Source organism: Bos indicus, chromosome 22 (genome assembly GCF_029378745.1).
Source record: "Bos indicus isolate NIAB-ARS_2022 breed Sahiwal x Tharparkar chromosome 22, NIAB-ARS_B.indTharparkar_mat_pri_1.0, whole genome shotgun sequence".
Taxonomy (NCBI): Eukaryota; Metazoa; Chordata; class Mammalia; order Artiodactyla; family Bovidae; genus Bos; species Bos indicus.
Window position 1 is genome coordinate 52255233 of NC_091781.1, and position 23094 is coordinate 52278326.

Genomic DNA, 23094 nt, shown 5'->3' on the forward strand with positions numbered 1-23094 from the left:
CAGCATATTCTGGAGAAGGCAATGGCACCCCATTCCAGTACTCTTGCCTGGAAAATCCCATGGACGGAGGAGCCTGGTGGGCTGCAGTCCATGGGGTTGCTAGAGTCGGACACGACTGAGCGACTTCACTTTCACTCTTCACTTTAATGCATTGGAGAAGGAAATGGCAACCCACTCCAGTGTTCTTGCCTGGAGAATCCCAGGGACAGGGGAGCCTGGTGGGCTGCTGTCTGTGGGGTCGCACAGAGTCAGACACGACTAAAGTGACTTAGTAGTAGTAGTAGTAGACAGCATATTAAAAAGCAGAGACATTACTTTGCCAACAAATGTCCGTCTAGTCAAGGCTATGGTTTTTCCAGTAGTCATGTATGGATGTGAGTTGGACTGTGAAGAAAGCTGAGCGCCAAAGAATTGATGCTTTTGAACTGTGGTGTTGGAGAAGACTCTTGAGAGTCCCTTGGAGTGTAAGGAGATCCAACCAGTCCATTCTAAAGGAGATCAGCTTTGGGTGCTCTTTGGAAGGAATGATGCTAAAGCTGAAACTCCAGTACTTTGACCACCTCATGCAAAGAGTTAACTCATTGGAAAAGACTCTGATGCTGGGAGGGATTTGGGGGCAGGAGGAGAAGGGGATGACAGAGGATGAGATGGCTGGATGGCATCACTGACTCGATGGACGTGAGTTTGAGTGAACTCTGGGAGTTGATGATGGACAGGGAGGCCTGGCGTGCTGCGATTCATGGGGTCGCAAAGAGTCGGACACGACTGAGTGACTGAACTGAACTGAACTGATGGGACCAGATGCCATGATCTTAGTTTTCTGAATGTTGAGCTTTAAGCCAACTTTTTCACTCTCCTCTTACACTTTTATCAAGAGGTTCTTTAGTTCTTCTTCACTTTCTGTCATGCGGGTGGTGTCATCTACATATCTGAGATTATTGATATGACGAACCTAGACAGCATATTAAAAGCAGAGACATTACTTTGCCGAGAAAGGTCCATCTAGTCAGAGCTATGGTTTTTCCAGTAATTATGTATGGATGTGAGAGTTGGACTATAAAGAGAGCTGAGTGTCAAAGAATTGATGCTTTTGAACTGTGGTGTTGGAGAAGACTCTTGAGAGTCCCTTGGACTGCAAGGAGATCCAACCAGTCCATCCTAAAGGAAATCAGTCCTGAATATTCATTGGAAGGACTGATGCTAAAGCTGAAACTCCAATACTTTGGCCACCTGATGCAAAGAACTAACTCATTTGAAAAGACCCTGATGCTGGGAAAGACTGAAGGCAGGAGCAGAAGGGGGAGACAGGTTGAGATGGTTGGATGGCATCAGCGACTCAATGGACATGAGTCTGAGCAAGCTCGGGGAATTGGTGATGGACAGGGAGGCCTGGCGTGCTGCAGTCCATGGGGTCGCAAAGAGTTGGACACAACTGAGTGACTAAACTGAACTGAACTGACCGCTGTGGACTGGAACAGTCATGGGATAGGGCTCTGGGCAAGGAGCCTGCAGGACTAGAGGAGGGCAGGGAACAACGGTAGAAAGGAGGCTGTCACCAGCCAGCAGGAGAGAAGGCATGTGGTTCATCAGGGGAGAAGTGACCATGCACATTTTAAGGCAGTTTGTCACTTCAGGGGGATGCAATGGAGCTGGGCCTGTGCGCCTAATAACCACAGTGAGAGAAGGTGCCACCCGGCGGGCTCCTCCCAGACAGCATTCCAGACCTTGTGACGTCGAAGCTAGCAAGCAGCCCAGAGCAGACACGCAACGAAAAACAACTCATGGCCATTAAAGCGAAAAAGGCCCTCCTGATGGGGGATATTGAGCAGTGAGTCACTTGAGGCCATAGAAAGCTGCAAAGGACCGAAGGAGCCAGAAGGGGAAGCCCCGAGGCAGAGGCAGGAGGAGAAGGAACCACTAGAGGGCAGATCTTTTCTACATATATTTTCTTCCAAAAACGAAGCTCTTTGGCCTTTTGTGAATCTCACTGATACAAAGGCAGGTTCCTCCCTGCTCGAGGTCACACACAGACACAACTGAATGAGGACAACGTGTATCATGGCTGTGACACTTCCATGTGGCAAAGGACTTCCATGCTGAAACATGACTCCTCTTCCTCACACACACAGTGACTGGCATCTCTCTCTTTTTTCACATGAGCTTACGAGGACAAAACCCAAATCACAGCCAGACAAAGGGGTCTGTGAGGCAAATACTCAGGCCACAGAACTACAAAAGTAGACAAGGCCCTTAAAGGGCAGCTGGTCCAGGGCTTTTCAAAAATAATATCATCTTAACTTTTTCCTTCCAAAGTTGGGCATATGTCCAGGAGGTGCAATACATAAAAAGGATCAACGCAGAACCGTTCTGGTTAAACGAACAGGGCACCTTGGATGTCCTCTCATCTCTCGTCTTACTCAGGAAACGTGGGCAGAAGCAGACAAGTGGCTGGAAGGCGTTAGGAGACACAAGCTTGGTCCACCTCACAGCCAGCTGTGTGCTCAGGCCTGGGGACCATGTGGAGCCCCCAGGTAAAGAGCACTGCTGTGCTCCACAAAGCCCCTGCCAGTGAAAGCATGTGGGGCAGGGATCCTGGGGGGAAAGAGAGCATAGCGAGGAATTCCCTCCAACTCCCTTGTGTGACTGACAGAAGTTAAATCCTCCTTACTCTTCAGCTTTCAAACTGTGGTCCCGGCACCTCTTTGCCGAAACCTTCCCGATGTTCCAGCCCAGCTTCTCTCCCTCCTCGCGTCTTCCATAATAAAAACCTTCAGTCCTTATCTGGCACTTAAGTTACAGTACAATGTCCACACGCCCCTGTGTCATCTCCCCAGGTTCCTCAAAGGACAAGGCAGGGGTTTTACCACAAGCAGACGGGGGTGCTGGCTCCCAGGAGGTACGGGCAGCGGCTGCAGGGATCCCCAGGCGGAAGCCTGCGTTTGTTTTACTTCGTGTCCTGCTGATCTAGGATGGCGCCACCATCCTAGACCATGGGGTCCCAAAGAGTGACGCAGGACGTGCAGCCTGCTCCCGGAATACCTTCTCTTGCTGTTCATGCTTCTCACTCGCGTCCACGTGTCCGTCTCCGGGTTGTAGACCTCCACGGTGCTCAGCCGAAGCTGACCGTCGTACCCGCCGATGGCGTAGAGGAGCCCATTCACCACGGCCACGCCGACGCGGCTGCGGGCTGTGCTCATGGGATGGCACTTCTCCCAGCGGTTGGCGACGGGGTCAAACACTTCCACCACATTCAGGGAGTCACCTGCATAAAAATTTGCTACTCAAATTAAAACAAATGAGACCGCTCGTTTAGATCACGGCTGCTGGGCAATGATTACATGGCATGTTCGACTTGATCTTATCAGCTCTTCCCACACAATCACTCAAGGCTGGAGGGCCCCCTGTGGAACTGGAGCCGGGGATAACCTCAAACCTAATTCTTTAAGGGAAATCAGAAGCAGACTGGAGGCACTTGTTTCCTTTCTAGACAGGGCGCTTTTAAGTGGCAAGAAGGTTCTTCACCTGCTGAAAGGCAAAGGTGAAGGCAAATGGGGTCCACTATTTCCCCGACCCGGGCGGCATGCCCACAGAGCAGGGCATGGCTCCAGTGCGACTGTTGCTTCCTAGCAGGGGGCCCTGGGCAAGCTGCTTGGCATCCCCATCTTCTGTTCTCACACGTGAGATCATTTCCAGGGCAGAGTTCCCACGAGGATTACATGACAGAACACCTAGCAGAGTTCTAGACTATACCCCGTGCTCAACAAATGGTAACCACGGCAGCAGGAGTAACTCCAACCCCACCATTTTCACTATTGTTGTTGTTTTTTTTTTTAAAAGATCAAATAAAATAACCCCCTCCCTGTTTTCTTCTGTTTTGGGACACTCAGCACCTGCCATGCTCTACGTTCACTAGTTGAGGACTTACCTTTTCCAGGTCATATGGTTAACAAGCAGCAGAGGCCAGGACCCATCTCCCCACGAAGTTTCAATCAAAAGCAAAACTGCCCAGGACTGCCCACCAGCTCCCCACCTCCCATCAGCCTGGCGGCCTCTGAAGAGGCCAGGCCTTCACATCCTAGGTGACAACTCCCTGTGCCTCTGCACTGCAAGGACTCAGCAGTCTCCACTGCCCTCTCCTAGAGTACTCCCGCCCGACAGTGACACCTGGGGTGGGCAGGAGGGGCCCGGGCTCCAGGGAGCGTTCCTGAGAGCCTGACTGTATGACACAGGAGTGCCAAGAACACGAGGACTATAAGGCACGTGTATTTCACTAGAGGCTAAGAGTCCAAGAGTGAAAAGTACTGACAGTGCAGACCCTGTGTACTTGGAGAATCTGGCTTCTTACACGGTGACATCTCAGAGTCTAAGCCCAGAGGGCCACACGACCCGATGTGATTAGCCTGGTAACAGAATTGGGTCTCTGATTATATCCTATCCAGAGCCAAGTAAATCCCGTAGCTGACAGGATATTAGAGAATGAGTGTGGGCCCAGGAGCCAGGCCCTTGCTCAGCCCAAAGAACTTGTGTGAACACAGATCAAGTTCTCTGAGCCTCAATTTCCTCACTGTGAAGGCCAGGCCTGCAGGATTTCTAAAGACCTTTTGTGCTCTGATATTCTGTTTCAAGAGTATTAATATCTGACATGCCCTAACAGCAGAGCGATGATATAAAATCAAGAGGCACCAGGGAGAGGAAGCAGGGGAGCCAGGCTAGCTTGTTGGGTGCTTCTTCAAGCACGGCGGCCAAGACGGGGCTCTATGAAGGGGAGCTGCAAGATACCTGCTGAGTTGAGGCCCCCCACAGCATAGATGAGCCCAGCGATGGATGTGCAGCAGCGAGGCCGAGTTCTGAAAGCCGGCAGGTGGGGCCGGCGCTCTGGCATGAGGTGATAGTCCTTTGCTTCATCTACCAGGTCCCTGGAATAAAGTGCAAGAATCCAGGACAGGAAGGACTCTCTCCTCTTGCCCCACATTTTCAGGTCCCACCCACAACTGCATGGGAAGCCTAGGAGGAAGGTTTGGTCTCAAAGAACGCAGGCGAGTCCAGGGAAACTACACACAACCACTGAGACCCACTCGACACTGGAGGGACAAGATGAGTGGAGCCCACCTCCGCTAGCTAAATAGAAGAAAAACAGTCTTGTATAAACTAGCTGGGCTTGGGGAGGCTCAACAAGCTGCCTGCATCCTGTTGCCACTCAGACCCAGCTCTTCCTTTTCTTTCCTGTAACTCACACCCTGCGATGAACCATCTCACCTGGACTGAGGCGGCAGAAGCCAACTGCTCCTGAGAGACCCCCTGCCTCCAGGCCGGCCTCCACCCTGCCGTCCAGGTTGGTTTTCTAATTAAGACCCTTCCGTAACTACCCACTGCCTACAGAACCAAGCTCAAACTCCCCAACGGCACCCTTGAGACTGCTCATTCCAGGGGCTCAGCTGCCTCCAGCCACACCTCCAGCCCAACCTGACACACACCTTCACACTGCTTGCCCCCCCACCCCCCGACTTCCTCCTGAGCCAGCTGCGAATGTGGAATGTGATGAGCAAGAAGGAAGACGCAGACGCTCCGCTGCTGCTCTACTTTATAACCTCCTCCCCCGAGGATGGCGTCTCCTGAGCTGTTTTGGTGGCTCTGCCGCATCACAGTCTCTTTGGTTTACCCTGGGTACCATTTCTGCCTGCTCCTAAACATGCCCCACCCACCCCGCCCAGTACTGCAGCTGGACAAACCCACCCAAGGCCAGCACACTGACTAATGTTTACGGAGGAGCACAAGGAGCCCCAGGAAGTCACCACTAAGTCAGCTGCTGGTGAGAACAAGGTCAGGGCACGCAAGACAGACGTCTGTAAGCTCATAACAGCTCAGTGGATGGCGATGCTAGAAAATCCTCAGATAACTTAGGGGAGGAAGACCCTTCTGCCTTGATGCTTAAACAGGGCACATTTCTCTGCTCAACGTGACAGACTTGGACCCTTCTAGGTTCTAGACAGAAGGCAGATCAACCTGTGTGCCACAAATTCAGAATGACCACTCCAAATGCTTCTTCCCCTGAACGAAGCGGCCAGGTTCTCTTCCCCACCAGACCCTGGGCAGCATCTGTGTGCAGGCCCACCTCCACTTACCTGCACTTGTGGCAGCAACGCACCAGGTCATCCTGCTGTACGCGGTCCGACAGGAACTGGGGCCGGCAGAGGGGCAGGCGGATATTGGAGAGCAGCTCGGGCAGGCAGGGCCCCCTCTGATCCCGGTCATACCTGACCCAGGTCAGCACGGCCTCGAAGACCTGCCACAACAGAGAGGGGAACGCTGGTGGCAACCCCTCCATCCAGAGCCTGCACCCCGGTACCCCCCAATCTCAAACCCTCCACTCCCTTGGGCCCACCCATTTTTCCTCTGACTTGCCTCCTGAATCCACCACCTTCTCTCCACGTCCCCAGCTACCCCATCCGGTCCAGTCTCTTGAGGGGCAAGCCGAGGCTACTGGAACACCATCCTCGCTTTCACTATGACTTCCTAATGAAAACCTGCCCGAGGTTCCTTCTTCCTCTCTCTCCTACAACAAAGCACTGTCGACCTTAATTCCCGCAGCTCCTGCATCCTCTTCTCTAGGCAGGCCGGCTGCCCCCTTCACCTAGAATGCCCGAATCTCTTCCTTTCCATCTAAACTCATTCCCATTTCTTTAAGGCCTGGATTCAGAAGTGGGTTTTCCAAGGAGCCTTCCCTGGGGGCTCCAGTCACAAGTATCTCTCCCTCTGAAGCCCAAAGGCCCTTGAAGAATGTACCACAGCACATGTGAGCTGCCCTGGGCCATATTAACTAGTGGACGAACCAGTGCAGGGCCCCTTGCTCCTGGGATGGGGTGTGCTCCTCTAAATCTCAGGGTCCATGCTGCTGAGCTCAGGCTTTGCTTCTTTGATGGTCACTAACATGCAGGGGAGAGGACTCTTCAGACTTTAAGGAAAGGAGCTGAGCTGGGACTAACATCTCTGCTGAGTGTCTGATGGAGCCTGGGGCTCCTTCAGCCAAGGTACAGCTTCATGATACCCCCAGACCTGTGGCCAGTTGAGCAGAGGCCTTGCTGCCATGGTGCTCCGGGTGTCTGTAGTGCTGGGTCCAAATACACCTCCTCTCAACCCTGTGGCTGATGCCCTTCACTGCCCAGCCCTCATTGCCCTCCAACTCACTGTCCTCTTAAGACACCCTGCACCAACAGAAAGGATGACCTTCACTCCTCTCTGGCTACTAAAACCATCCGCTTTCATTTAAGATTTTCTTTTGTAATTAATTAGGCTGCGTGGGATCTTGGTTGCAGCATGCAAACTCTTAGTTGTGGCCTGTGGTACCAGTTCCCTGTGGTACTGGCTCAGGGATCAAACCTGGGCCGTCTGCACTGGGGGTGTGAAGCCTTAGCTACTGATCCACCAGGGAAGCCCCTCATTTAAGCTTTTCCTGATTACTCTAAGGTGTTGTCTTTATCCTGAGAGGACCCTATAATCACCTACACCTCGCTTGGCCAGTACCTTCCATGATTTTAAGTATACTAGCACCTGACCCGGAGAAGGCAATGGCACCCCACTCCAGTAACCCATGGGCAGAGGAGCCTGGTGGGCTGCAGTCCATGGGGTCACGAAGAGTCGAACAGGGCTGAGCGACTTCCCTTTCACTTTTCACTTTCATGCAGTGGAGAAGGAAATGGCAACCCACTCCAGTGTTCTTGCCTGGAGAATCCCAGGAACGGCGGAGCCTGGTGGGCTGCCGTCTATGGGGTTGCACAGAGTCGGACACGACTGAAGCGACTTAGCAGCAGCAGCACCTGACCACTGCCTCCAGTCCTTCCAGCTCAGCAACCAACTCTACCTAGCCTTGGGCACGGCTCTCCCTCACCGCACACCTCCCTCTCAGGTCCCACTCCAGCCCATTTCCTTAGCTCTCTCACCTACACGGGTTCCATGGGTTATCACGCCCATGTTAGTCTCCTATTTCTCTGAGTCACACTTACCTAGAAAAAACCTGAGTACCCTGATAAAGCCCAGCTCTTTCAACGCAACCCACTCTCTACCCTGCAGCAGTACATACAGCCGACAGACAACACACAACAGGGCCGACCAGCTTATGTGACACTTGCGACTGCAGATCTCACCCGGCCCTACCTCCTATCCAGCCCTCTCCAAGTCCCGAGCTTCGTCTATTTACTCTCCCCTCTTTCCTTGATGCCTAGCTCGTACCTTTTCATCTCTCCTCAGACGTCTAACATTCTTCCCTCACCCTCGCTCTCAGTTGAGAACACAGGAACAAACCAGAAGACAATGTAAGCAGACTCTCTCAGCACACCGCCCTTCCTGCTGTGCTAGGCATGGGCTCTCCTTTTCGCCTTGGACATGAGGGGCCCGAGCTCCTCTCAGACACCCTCCCTGTACCCTACACTCTGTCCATTCTCATTTACCCCAGGACAACAATCTCCCCTTTCTCCTACATTTCCAATTCTTCCCTCTTCTGGAAAATTCCCATCAACAGTCCAATTGTACTGTAATTTCTCTCATCGTAAAACAATCAAGACCCTCTTGACTTCATATGCCCCCTAGCCACTGCCCCTATCTCTACTCACCTTTAGAGTAAGATTCTTTCAAGAAGTTATCTGTGCTCATTTCCAGTTCATGGAAACATTACTTCTAAGAGTAAATTTTGGAAAATAACCCAAACATCGAAGAATGAGGACCACGCAGTTGATAAAATCAGCTGAGTATTATTTAGACGCTAAAATGTGTGGGAAAAAAGTTCTCGTGAAATGTGCAGATGGTATGATAAAGTGAACCCATGAGCAGCAACGGGGCACACACACCACGATCTGCACTGTCTTCTGTTTTACTTTTTCCAAAGATGAGGAAGAACAGCAGCCCCCCGTGTCACCTGCAGACTCTGCTCTACAGACCTGCTCCTCCGATTTCACGTTCAGCTCATCCCGAGACACCAGCTCAAGCACGTCCTCCAAGGGCAGGGCCAGGAACTCCTCTGACATGGACACCTCCACAAAGTGCTGGTGGATGAAGCTGTTGGCTGCGTCATACAGCAGGGCGCACATCATGGTCTCGGCAAACTGGCGCACGCCCAGGCAGTTTTTGGGGTGAAGCCTTTTGGCATAGAGAAGGTGAGAAGAAGAAAGTTAAGAGGAGGAACGTGATCTTGCGTCATGCTCGAGTTGGTTCTGAGCAGAGCTACAGAATGGGGAAAATACACAAGCTTGGCCCTCAGCTTTGTTGGAAACTCCCTGGGTGACACAGGCCGAGCCTCTCTGGGACTCCACTTGTTAAAGGTATAAAACTAAGGCAGATTCTCTTCAAAAACGTCTGCCTCGTGGGACTCGGGTGTCGCCAGGGTGGACAGCTCTATGGGAAGCCCTGTGAAGCACCTTTCGGGAGAGAACGGAGCACATTCTGGGAAACTGTGCTTTCCTTCAGGCGTTGACATTCTTGGTTGAAGGTCCACCTCTGGACACCGGGAAGGCCCTGAAGTTGCAGAATGAGAGTTTAAACCACATGCAGAGATGACTTCTCTTACGTCAGGACCCTTCCACGTTTTTCCTTTTTTAATTTTTTTTTATAAACAGAAAGAGGCTCCCTGGGCCTGGCTGCTCAGACAACAGTGACATGCATTACTTATGTGGCGCCAGGCCTTCCATACGTATTCTTTAGGATCTCTTTTTTTTTTTAAAAAAAATATTTATTTATTTGGCTGGGCTAGCTCTTAGTTGCATCATGAGGTTCTTTTTCAGTTGCAGCACGTGGGATCTAGTTCCCCAACCAAGGGATTGAACCTGAGCTTCCTGCATTGGGAGCAGAGTCTTAGCCGCTGGACCATTAGGGAAGTCCCTCTCTAGGATCTTTTAAACAACACCCCAAAATAACAGTAATTGCGCTCATTTTTAGGTGGAAAACTGAGGCTCAGAGAAACAAAGAAATGTGCTCACAGTCTCTCTACAAGCAAGTGGGGATGCTGAGACTGAACGTTCCCAAAGCCCTCAGGCAGACGTGTGCTCATCAGAGCCAGGGAAACCTGGGGTTCAATTCTGACCCTGCCACCCTGGGCGACTTGGGGGGATTCCTTAGGCTCCTCAAGTGTCAGTAGTAACCTCACCTAGAAAAAGGTGATGCCAACAGCTACCCACCTCCTGGGGCTGTGGCCATTAGGCAGGAACATAGGAAATGCACTCAGCATGGTGTCTGGTATGAAGTCAGCTGCAGGTTTAATTTCTAGTACTTTCTAGTATGCTTGTTTTTCCAACTATTATTGCATCTGAGAAAATTCCCACTGAGCTCAATGTGGTTCCGAAATCTTGATGGTACCAGTAGACCCTGAGGGACAAGGCTTTTCTTATTTTGGTTTTGTGACTGATAGTCTTGTGGTAGGAGATGGTAAATATTACATTAAAAACTGCCCAGGTTGACCTTTCCTTGTGAGAATGCCTTCTCTCCTCTCCCACCCCTATTGATTTAAGGGTTACAGTAAGCTATACTTACCAACCAATATTCAGCACTGCCCCCCAGCAGCAGACCTGTCAGGGACTGAGAAGGCGGAGCATCTCGGGAGCCTGGTTTATGACTAAATTCTATATAGTTGTTTTTTGTTCCAGCCTGAGCTGGCTCTGTCCATTGCTTTGCAAAGCTAAGTGTAGTTTCAAAGGCCAAGGAAACATGAGCACGGAGCACCTATGGACAAGCAGCATGGCCAGGGGGGAACACAGGGCTCAGGGTCGGAGTGTCAGCTCAGTCATCTGTCAGATATCATTAGCCTTTCTCAGGATGAGACCTGCTCAAAGCACCTCATACCATTTGGCAGATGAGATACGAGGAGAGACCCCCTACCCCACTCCAGCCTCTATAAGCACATGGTCACTCAACTCCATTGTTCTGACATCAAGAAGAGGGTTCAAATGCCATGGACAGGGAGCTGGTAGAGTCCATAGACGTGGGAAAGGACGATCCACACTGCTGCCTGGGACACGTCAACCCCTCCCTCTGGTCAGGATTCTTGCATCTCACCTTTGACTGGCTTGCCATGATACTGAGTGCAAAACACACCTTCCATTGAAGTGGGTCTTCACATCTAAGAGGATGGGATGTGGGGAGCCTGTCTGAAAGCCAACTGGTGGGGAAGGAGGAGGGAGAGCTGTGCAGGAGAGGGGGCCACTCAGGAGAAGGAGGGAGACAAGAGGGACAGTAACCCACAGGGCCGACAGAGGCCCACATCTGTCAAGAGCCGCTTCCCAGCCTCCTTCTGGGCTGACACTGTTTAACCAGGATAAGATGCAATGCTTTATCGGAGGCAGGAAGCGGCGACTTGAATTGAGTAAGTTACTGGCTTGGTTTACAGGTGCATCTGATGTTCCGATCCAGTTCTGAAAGGAGATTTTGGAAAATACCCACTTCTAATGTCCACCTAAAAACAAGGAGGTCCATTCATCTGAAGGCTGGAAAAGGGGTCAAGAGAAAAAAATCAACCCCAATCTCACGGGGAAAAAAATATCAGCAGACTGCAGACCTCACAGGCAGAGCGGCCTCAGGAACTACTGCTCTAAGAACTCTGATGGCTTCATACATTCTCTGTGCTCTGTCAAGCCCTGGCCTTTCCACTACCGCTCAGGATGGCTTCCCTCAAGTCTTTAGTAATCAGACCTCGAAAGTGAAGGGCCCACGTACTTGTCGTCAAGGGGGCAGCTGGGAGACCCCATCACGCTCTACAGTCAGGCTCAGGGAGAATCACCCCCCAGAAACTTGGGCAGTGATGGCAGTCATTGAAAAGAAAACAGAAAGGAGGTCAAGCCTCAGGGGCCTGTGGCAGGGAATAAAAAACAGGAATAAAGTGTGAGCTTAGGCTTCAGAAGGAGGCTCCCAGTGCTGAACAGAAAAATGTCAAGGATGGACTCAACACATCAGGCTTTGTGTTTAAGCACCTTTTCCCGAGATGTCATTACTGGTGCATGTAAAAAGTGCACTGGTCTAAAAATCTTTTCAGTGACACTAATAGAGCCTGGATCCAGTGTTGACAGCAAGGATCTCAAAGGCCACTAGGTGGCGCTCTTGTCCCCTCGTGAGAATGGCCACCTTTCCTCCCTTCCAGAGGGCCTTAGTCAGTCTCCAAGTTCTGTGGGAATATAGGGATGAATCAAGTCCAGTCCGTGTCCTTAAGCTCACACAGGAGTAGGACAGACAGCGAGTGCCCCACGGCCTGCCACACGCAGCTTGACCCAGAAGGCATCTTAGGGCTGGTCAAGTCAGGCTTTGGGGCTGCACTCACTACATGGTCTCCACTGCAAAACCCAAACAGGACCACCCACCTCCCAATGAAACCAGCGAAGGGTGCCCCTGCCTGTTAGCATCGTTCCCACAGTTGCTGAGACCAGCTGCACACACAGCAGTGCTCACTAATGCCCCTGAGCACCACATGGGCAGGATGTGGATAGCAGTGGGGGTCCACAGAGCTGTTAAGAGATTTGGGCTTGTGGAGTAGAAATGGGAGAGGGAAGGGGGGGTTTTCAGAGGGGATGAGGTTCAGGAGGGCAGGTGTGAGGCGAGAGGAATGCTGGTCTTGAGACCAGGGGCCCCGTATCAGGGGAGCTCAGCTGGAGCCAGGCCCTGGAGAGACCACAGACAGAGGAGTGCTGTGGGGTGCTGTTCTGGTTTGTCTCTGCCTGTGTGTGGCCCAGCACTAACCCTCAGCCCTGGGCCTCCAGTGTTCAGAGTCGCCTCTACTTTGTGACTAAGATCTCTGCCTCTTGAGGGGAGGAAGAGCCTTTTTATCTGCCAAGTCCTCAAAAGGTCAAGGCCAAGCGCTGGACTTAGGTAAGGCCATAATGCATGGCCCTGACCCTAAAAGCACACAGTGACTGTTCCCAGGGGATTAAAGGTTAAAGGGGACAGAGAATTCTAGGAGGTGAAGTTTGGCAGGGGTATTTCAGAGCAGAAGGAAAAAGGAAGGCTAAGAAATTCAAGCAGGGGAAGGATCCACACAAAGACGGAGACAGCTGTGGAACCGTTAGGCAATGCTGACCAAATCTGGAGGTGGCTGGTCAGACTGCAGAGGACCAGGAGAGGACATACACATCAGGCCAAGGGAGAATGCAGGCAGGGCTCCATAAATCCTGCTCCTCAAAGGTGCATCCCAAAGAACTGGGTACTGCTTCAGAATGATTTCAAGAAACGTCATTTCTGCAGTTATCTTCCCAGCTCCTCACTCCCTTCATAAGACTTTCCACGCCCCCAACACTCAGCAAACTGGCAGAGGATCCCAGAGATGAGACGGTCCGCTCGCCACCACGGGCCACGCCCATCGCATCACCTCACCGTTCTCGGAGGAACGTGCAGCAGGCGTCTTTGATGCTCTGCAGCTGCAGGAAGCTCGCCCCCATCAGCAAGGACTGCACGTTCTGCTGGTCAATGGCGAGGTGGCCGTTGTAGGCAAAGTTGATCAGAGCTTCCAGGGCACTAGAGCAAAGAGGAAAGATGCTCTTCAGAGATGGGGCTTGGCTTACAGGAGACTCGTGCCCTCAGTGAGCTGATACTGTTAGCTGAGAATGGATGGCCCCCCACTCGCAGATACAATTAGCCTGTGTCCTTTGAGAATCTACCTGAAAAGGATAATCATTTTACCGTAGCTATACTTCTACTTCTTAGGGTGTCCTTACTGCCCAAATATTTTTATTACAGAAAGTTCTACAAAGAGAAAGCAACAACCCAGAATCTCACCACTGAATGAGTCAACTGTAGTCATTTCTAGGTTCGTTTTCATTTCCTACTTGCCTGCATGCTGAAGTTGTATGGATATAATCATTATGAAGCCCTTTCCGATGTTTCTACACTGTATTCATGGTTTTTTGGCTGCACTGTGAGGCTTGCAGGGTCTCAGTTATGCAATCAGGGACTGAACACAGGCCATGGCAGTGGGAGCACCAGGTCCTAACCGCTGGATCACCAGCAAACTCCCCATGTTTAACATTTTTAACGGGTGCTAAATAGTAGTCCAACACATAAATACGCTATAATTTCTTTCTTTATTGGTAAGCATAATAGCTATTACAAATAATGTTTTCCGACTATTTCCTTGGGATAAACTTTCAGCATGAGGCTTTTTCTGCCTTCCAGTTCACACCAAGAATGCAATCCAAGTTCTGTCTGTAGGGCTGTATATGGTCTGGCCCCTCCACCTCTGACCTCATCACCTTCCACTCTTCCCCTTACTCTGTTCCAACATGTTGAACACACTCTGACCTCAGGGCCTTTGCACTGGCGGCTCCCTCTGTTTGGAGGGCTCCTCCCCCGGATGGCTTACTCCCTCACTTCACCTCATATGTCACCTCAACACAGAGGGCTTCCCTGATCACCCTGAGATAGCATGGACCCCCACCATCATTTGCTAGCCTTTGTCTGCTTTTCTTTTTGCTTCCCAGCTGTATCTGGCTGTCTACTACCAGATTGCTGCTACCAGAAAGCTGGCGTAATAAGAGGTGCTGTTTCCTCAACGCTGTGTCTCAGTGCCTACAGCAGCACAGATCACAGGTGCTCCGTCTACCTGTTAAATGAGGTGCTTGGATGGCATGTGGCGATTAGCATGGCTCCATCAGACGCAGACCTCAGAGAAGAGCATGTTCAACTGCCCGTGGAGATAGACACGTTGCTGTCTCTCCTCACAGGTAGCTGGCCTGGGGCTGCTCCCCTGCAGTGGGTATATAAACCCTCGCCATGTGCTAGGGCAGGTCACCTTCAGTTATCCACAGGACACTGCACAGTCTCCTAGCTGCTCCTTCGAGTTTTCACCGCTGGCAGATTAAGAAGTCGGGTGACAAAGGATAGGTTGTGGGATAATATTTTAGAGTCACTGGTTTGTTTCTCGTCTCCCCCAACAAGAGTCATCCTGTGTGTCCTCTTGGCTGCTATGTGCCCAGACCCCAGCACAACGCCAGGCAGAGTAGGTGCAATGGACCTCTGCATGTAGCTGAGGTTATGAACAAACAGCCCCGATTCACAGACTTGCAGTCTACTCTTTTACGTCATATAAATACACCTTTTTCCTCTCAAGGCCCAAAAAAGGCATAAGAAAATGAAAGTCGCTCAGTCGTGTCTGACTCTGTGATCCCATGGAGTTCTCCAGGCCAGAATACTGGAGTGGGTAGCCTTTCCCTTCTCCAGGGAGAAAAATAAAAAAGGCATACTATGAAATATGTCCCATCTAAACATCTTTCAGTGTCCCAGAAAGCCCTCCATAACAAAGAATCATTGTCCCCAGATGTCAGTAGTGCTGAGGCTGAGAAATTCTGCCCTAGATGAATTTTAGGGTCAGGAGGCAGAACTGGAAGCACTGAAAGTGCATCATTTATGCACTATTTAAAGTTGTCCTTACTTCTAGATTCTCTTCATGGAAAAACTCTCCTGATCAGGAGAGTATTTAAATCACACATGGCTATTTAAAACTACATTTATTATTATTTATTTATCTTTTTGGCTATGCTGTGTGGCTTGCAGGATCTTAGTTCCCCAACCAGGGACTGAACCTGGGCTCCTGGCAGTGAAAGTGTGGAGTGCTAACCACTGGACAACTAGGGGATTCCCCTAAAATTAAATTTAAATTAATTACAATTAAATAATACTTAAAATTCAGTCTCTCAGTCCTACCAGCCACATTTCAAGTGCTCAACAGCTACATGTGCTAAGGGCTACCATTTTGGAGACAACAAACAGAACATCTCCATCCATACAGGAAGCTCTAATGAATAACGCTGTTCCTGACTGAGGAAAAGGGTAATGAATGAAGACACTTATTGGAAAGACTACTTTGTCAGCTTAAAAGGCTGGGAGAAAAGTGAAGAGAATAATACACCACCATCTCTGTACTGAACCCTAGTTCCTATGAGACCTGTTACTCTAATAGAGGAAAAACACATCAAAACTCCTTATTTTAACCCTGTCTCAGGCCAGTGGCTGAGGTTCTAGCTTGTTTACTGGGCACCTACTATGTGTGTGGAGCTGTGCTAGATCCTGGGTCCCACTGGAAGGCCCTCAAAGGGCACCAAACACAAGGCTGAAAGCAGGCTGTGGAACCTGAGGGACAAACTTCGCACCTTGGGTCCATTCCTTGCATTACAATCTCATCCTGCTTGCACTCCATCATGTCATTTGTAAACATAGCATGGAAATACGGGATAGAGGCTGCTAAGACGATCCGGTGAGCACTGAATTTGTGGTCCCCGATCTGTGGGCAAAGTAAAATACAAAGACAGACATTGAGCAACGCAAATGTGAAAACCCACCCTATTCCTTCCACAGGTCAACTGTCTGCCCAGTGGAGGGGTACTGAGGGCATCCCAGTACGTGATGGCCGAGGCATTCCACAAAGACCCTGAAGTACTTTAAACTCAGCATACTCAGTTATAGTAGGAGAATGCAAATAGCACATTTTTAAGAGGTATTAAAGTAGTTAGAAGTTTTTATTTACACAGCAGTCTTCACTGCACCCCTCCACACATCTAGCAACTCAAAGACCTGACTTCCCGAACCCTTTTTCCTGATCCCAATATTCAGATGGAAGACACAAACTAGCCAAGAGCCCTGAAGCACCTAACAGGAGGCTCCTCAAGAAGAGTAAACACATGAGAAATAAGACCAGGCTTGAAAAGTGCTGGGGGGTAGGGGCACATGTGGGGATCAAGGACAGAGCAAATACCATGGGCACAGTTATTATGGGGTCCCAGGGTGCCAAGCAGGCTGTGGTAGACCACAAGGAGCCCAGAGTTCTCCTAGGAACGTGACCCTGGCAGCAGCTGGAAGGACTCGGGCTGTGGACTGGCTGGCGTTCTGCACAGCTCACAGGGCTCACAGGGACAGAGGCCGACTCTTTCTAATCTGTACCAAACCCTCACGGACACATCCTTAATCCTGGGGAGTTCTCCAAAGTGCTTTCCCACTGTCTGCCAAAAGGATATTCCTTTTAACAAGCTTTGCCATTTATAGCTCCAAGACACATAAACATTTCCACTTAAGAACTTTCTACTCATCAGAAAGAGCAAAACAGTCTGGTTTTTTCCTTCCTTTTTCATCCAAGTCCCACATTAGTGAAATGCCAAAGCCATTTCACTACCTCATACTCATCTCTTTGGGTCACATTTATTCAAGGATTCTAGCTCAGGCTGTGTCACCGTGTCCTCTTTTTCACTGAACTTTAGGTTTATTATCCGTTAACTGCTTCAAGAACAGGCACACCACCTTCTAAATACCAAAGGATCCTTAACCAGATTCAGATTCTACATCTTCCTCATATAATCCACGTGTTGTTCTACTACCAGCGTTGGTGACATTATATGGCTGCACACTGAGGGTTTTTCATAATTAAAAAAAATCACACCAATACACACAATATTTCTTAAAATTGTTCTACAAGGCTTGTAATGAAAACTAGAAGTTTCTGGTCCCCCGATTCCTGCTCCTAAGGGCAGCCTCTTTCTTGTGGTATTTCTTTCCACCTTTCTAAGTAATATGCCTATAATATTATTTCTTGAGGCCTCTCGGGTGACTCAGTGGTAAAGAATCGCCTGACAATGCAGGAGACGCAGGTTCCATCCCTGGGTCAGGACGATACCCTGGAAGGGGAAATGGCCACTCACTCCAGTATTCTTGCCTGTGAAATCCCATGGACAGAGGAGGCTGGCAGGCTATAGTCCATGGGGTCACAAAAGAGGTGGACACGACTTAGCAGATAAACAACAATTATTTCTTTAATTTTCACTGTTAGTTATTACTTGTGGTAGTCAGCCTCTGAACAGCTCCTAACTGACCCCTGTCTCCTGGCATCCATGTCCCTGTGCAGGCCCCTCCCACAATGTCTCAGGGTCGGTCTGCATGACTGATGGAATGTAGCAGAAGTGATGACGGTAGGTCACATTTGAGGCTGGATCACAGAACACACTGGAAATTCTTCTGGTTCTCTCTCCTGGATCACGTACTCTCAGGGAAGCCAGGTAACAACATATCCAAAGGAGAGGTCCGGGCTTCCCTGGTGGCTCAGATGGTAAAGAATCCGCTTGCAATGCAGGAGACCTGGGTTCAATCCATGGGTTGGAAAAATCTCCTAGAGAAGGGAACAGCTACCCACTCCAGTATTCTGGCCTGGAGCATTCCATGGGCTGTATAGTCTATGGGGTCACAAAGAGTTGGACACGACTGAGTGACTTTCACTAAGGAGAGGTCCACAGGACTACAGCCCAAGGTGACACCTGGACTGCAACCCCATGAGGGCTTCTCAACTCATGACCCACAGAAACTGTGAGGCAATAAATATCTGATATTTTAAGTCACTAAGTTTTAGGGTAATTTGTTATGCAGCAAAATATAACTATGATGTTATCTATTTAATTCTAATGATGGAAGATTAGGATTTTGTTCTAATGCTTTTGTCACATACTACTCTGCTTACTCTCAATTTTTCTATAGAATTATGACAAATTTTGGTTAAATTAGCATTAAGAGTTGCATTATTAGGTCTATGTGAATACTATTTGTAGCCAAGCCAAGATGTATACTATGATTGCATTTCTTTGTTGGTATAAAGCCTATTTTCCCTGAAGATAATAAAGTATTGAACTCCCTTTAATATGTTCCATCAACTACTCTATCAGTTTGTTCTTGTGATATATCTATACTAGATATATATAGGGGAATTCCTTTCCCCTAACCTGTATTGGAATCCTTGTTTCTTGGATCCCATTTAATTCTCCTTTAAATTAGTTTCCTTTTTCTGGTGAAAAGTGTCTTCTAGCAGAGCGTCTTTAAAAAGGGTGTACTATGAACTGTTTTTAACTCACAGCATATCTGACACCAAATGCGTTGGCTCTGTTCTCACACCAACCAATTCTCCAACTTTCCAGACACCAACTGGTATCCTACAGTTCAGTTCAGTCACTTCTGACTCTACAACCCCATGGACTGCAGTACGCCAGCTTCTCTGTCAATCACCATCTCCTGGAGTTTGCTCAAACTCATGTCCGTCGAGTCAGTGATACCATCCAACCATCCCATCCTCTGTCATCCTGCTCTCCTCCTGCCTTCAATCTTTCCCAGCATCAGGGTCTTTTCCTATGAGTCAGTTCTTCGCATCAGGCGGCCAAAGTATTCTACAATTGAATTCAAATCTGACACCATGTAGAGTTCGTGTGGACCCCTAACAGTTCCACCAGACTGCTCGTGCTTCAGATGCCAACTGCAAGTCTGGGCCACTTGTACTTCTGACCAATCAGTTATAAGGTCAGAAGAGCGGTGGGGTTCCCCACAATTCCCCTCTTCAGGTTTGAGAATTTGCTAGAATGGTATTTTTAAGTAAGCATGACTGATTAACTCATTGCTCACTGGTGATTAACACCATCTCCAGTCCCTCTCCCCTCTCTAGAGGCAGCAAGATGGTGCTGAAAGTTCCAAACCTCTAATCTCACGGTTGGTTCTTCTGGCAACCAGTTCTCATTCTGAAGTTATGGAGGGGCCCACAAAGAGTTACCTCATTAGCATAAACACAGGTATGGCTGACTTCTCCTCTTACCCCTATTACTTAGAAAATTCCAAGGGTTTTAGAAGCTCTTGGGTTGGGAACTCAGAACAAAAGGCAAGTATTACAACAGAAGAAGCTCGTATCAGCCCTACAACTCAGAAAGTTACAAGGGTTTTTGGAGCTCTGTGTCAGGAATCAGGGACAAAGACCAAATATATATTTCTTATTATATCACAATATCTAAGGGCATATGCACAAAATGTCTGAAAATGTCTTTATTACCCTTAAACTTGGGTGGTATTTTAGCTGGCTATAAAATTCTGTGTTGAGAATTTTTTTTTTGAGGGTGGGAGGGCAGTGCTGTGGGATCTTAATTCCTCAACCAGGGATCTACCACAGGATTCACTGTGCCCTTGACAGTCAAAGTGTGGAATCCTAACTACTAGGCTGCCAGGGAATTGCCCTCTTTCAGAATTCAGAGGTGTCGTTCCAGTGTCTTCTAGTTTGTTACTTTCAAAAGTTAATGCCATTTTGAATACTAACCCTAAGTGTGTGACTGCTCTCTCTAGAGGCTTTTGGGACTTTCTCTTTTTCCTCAGAGATCTGAAACCTCATAAGGTTGTAACTTGGAGTCAATTTTCTTTTATTTACTGTGCAGCATCATTCTATAGACATTATTTCAGTTCTAAGAACACCTTTTCATACAATTTCTTTGATAATTTCCTCCTGTCTACTGTTTATTTCATCTCACATTCCCATTAGTTAGGTATTAGACCTCTTGGAATGATCCTCTATAATTTCTCTCTTCTCCCCAATTTTTCATCTCTTTCATTTGGTCTGTCTTCTGAGAATCTACTTAACTTTACCTTTCAATATTTCTGTGTGGTATTTTTCATACTTGCTATCATACTTTTAATTTCTAAGAAGTCTTGTTTTCTGGAGGTTCCTTTTATTTATTTTTTAAGAATCTAGTTCATCTTTTATGAATGCAATATTTTCTCTAATCTCTCTCAAGATATTATAGTTAAAATATTTCCTTCTCCTCCTCCCTGCTTTTACTGTTTCTTCTGAGTTCTTTTCTCTTCCATTTGTTTTAGACTGTCTTTTATATCCTTTAAATGTCTTATAACACCTGGCTATCTGCTCAGACTTTTAAAGCTGCTGGAAAGCTCTGTTTATGACAGCTAAGCTCATCAACTTGAGCACTTCACATTAGTGTAATCAGGCAAGAAGAATCTGCCATTTTTTGAGGGTCCCTCAAAGTAGGCAGTATCTTTAGGACTTCTCTGGAACTATATTTATCAGAGAAAGACCTTTCAGTCTTTTGCATGGGAGCATCTGCCTGCAAATATTCTGAAAACTGTGAGAGAGAGGAATTGTTCTACTAATCACTATATTTATAACTTTGTCTTAAAGCCCCTATTTTCAGTTTTGCTCTGTACTCCATCCCATCTTCTGTGCTTGGTGTACCTCTGATTCAATACCTAAGACTCAAATTTTTGTCTCCTGTGAGAGTAGGGGAGGGGCTGTAGGCATCTGTTTTTTACACAGACTTTCAACTAATCTTCCTGTTTTCAGTATTTGGTTTCTCCAGTTCTGGAGCTAATCCAGGGTTCCGCATTACAAATCCTCTTTCTTGTTAGTTCTCTCCCCACACCTTCAGCAAGAACTTTCAATTCCTCAGGTCCACTAAGTTCATCACACTCACTTCTTGGCTTCGACATTCCAATGACCTCTCATTTGCTGATCTCTCTTCTCCCTCTTCTGTGTGCTAAGTCATGTCTGACTTTTTGCAACCCTATGGACTGTAGCCCACCAGGCTTGTCTGTCCATGGGATTTCCCAGGCAAGAATACCAGAGTGGGTTGCCATTTCCTCCTCCAGGGAATCTTCCTGATCCAGAGATCTAAATGAGTGTCTCCTGCACTGGCAGGTGGATTCTTTACCACTGAGCCACCCAGGGAGCCCCCTTTTCCCTCTTACTACCATTTTAACAGTATTACAGGAAGGAATGGAGGATAAAATGTGTATTCAATTTGCTGTGTTAAAACTCCTGTGCATTTATTTTTCATGCAGAAAGTAAACAGAAGACAAAAGGACGAGCTGTATGTGCACGAACTGGGTGACCTGATTTCCCAAAAAAGCTCAGCTAAAGAGACGACAGGCCTATCTTGGGATATGCTAGCCAGATTACATCTGAATTCTGTGCTCAGTTAAGGGGAACAACTAATTTGTCTTTAGGTGATGGCACCTACATGCCATTTGAAAAATAGCTGTACCTACACCTAAACAATATAATTTATCTGGCCCACAGACTGGTGCAGGTGTTGATTTGAGGGCCCTTTGCAACAATTCTGCAGAATCCCTTTAGCATGGGAACCCCTGCACCAGAGGTACCTGGAGATCCCTCCTAGTTAGTGGTGTCTGAGACCTTGACTGAGCAAATGCAATCAGAAATCCTGAGCACCTCAGCTCTACCTAAGTTGTGACTTGCTTACACACACACACACACACACACACACACACTTTCCAATTTTCTTCCTTGGAAAGACTAAGAAATCTTTCATTCCTGACCCTGCCCAGGTATCTTTGGATCAGCACAGATAGTGTAGCATGATACCATGAACTCTGTTCCTGTCAAAGGCAGGTGAGACTCAAGATTCAACTAGTTGCTTGTTCAGGCAGGCAAAGCAGCAGGGCGAAATCTGAGTTGGGAGTAATCGGAGACAGGCGTCCCCAAAGAAAGCAAGAAATCTAGAATTGATTTCTGTCTGATGGGAAACATTTTGATCCTATTCCTCCTACCTTCAAGGAGCCCACAATAAACATAAATAAAACAGTAAGTGAATAGTTAAGTGCCTTGCCTGTGCAGACAGAATCCCCTTGGGATCAGTGAGGTTTAAGACTAAGCTTTTAGGCAGTCACAAGAGATGCTGAAATTGCATGACAAGTAGTAATCCATAATTTCACTAAGGCACACATTTGAATCATAAAAGCTATGAATCTTGTGGGTAAGGATGAGCCTATAAAAATGAGTAGGCATGGGTTAATCTGTAAAATTCCTTCTAGCTAGAAAGTCAATAATTGTCTCTTTAAGAGAGACAGTTATCATGGTAGATAAGAACAGATACTCTGGAACTAAATTAACAGCTAAATTATTAATTACTCTGAGTTCAAATCTAAGTTCTGCCACTTACTAGCAATGTAACCCTGGGCTAGTCATTTAACTTTACTGCCTCAATTCACAAATCTGCAAAAGTGGGGTAAACAGTACCTCCCTCATGGGGTTATTGGGAGGATTATATCGGCATTTAATGCAAGGCATTTAAAAGTGCATGGCACATATGATGTGCTACATAAGTGCTTGTTAAAGAAAGAAAGAAAGAAAGAAAGAAAATGTCCTTATATTGAGAATTTCACAGAAGTTATTTTTAATTCCTTTAAAGAAGGGGTCAACAAACCATGGTTATAGGCCAAAATCTGGCCTGCCTACCTGTTTTTGAACTAAGTATAGGTTTTACATTTTCAAATGGTTGATAAAAATCAAGCCTCAGATTTCATGACATGTGAAAA

The 23094-nt window shown here is 48.1% G+C and overlaps 1 protein-coding gene across 9 annotated transcripts in view; it reads right to left on the minus strand.

The window, feature by feature from the left end:
• KLHL18 (kelch like family member 18) overlaps positions 1-23094 on the minus strand; it is a 57356-nt gene that overhangs the window by 15054 nt on the left and 19208 nt on the right. For 7 of the 9 annotated variants that reach the window (XR_011563156.1, XR_011563155.1, XR_011563152.1 and 4 more), the window contains exons 2-7: positions 16110-16240; positions 13339-13479; positions 8931-9129; positions 6123-6283; positions 4780-4916; positions 3040-3277 (exon numbers count right to left, since the gene is read on the minus strand). Coding sequence is in view for 3 of the 9 variants with exons in the window: in XM_070777249.1 (XP_070633350.1) it covers positions 3040-3277; positions 4780-4916; positions 6123-6283; positions 8931-9129; positions 13339-13479; positions 16110-16240 (1007 nt within the window). In the remaining 6 variants the exon portion in view is untranslated. The remainder of the gene's footprint in view (positions 1-3039; positions 3278-4779; positions 4917-6122; positions 6284-8930; positions 9130-13338; positions 13480-16109; positions 16241-23094) is intronic. The other 2 variants (XM_070777250.1, XM_070777252.1) reach the window with 2 other exon arrangements.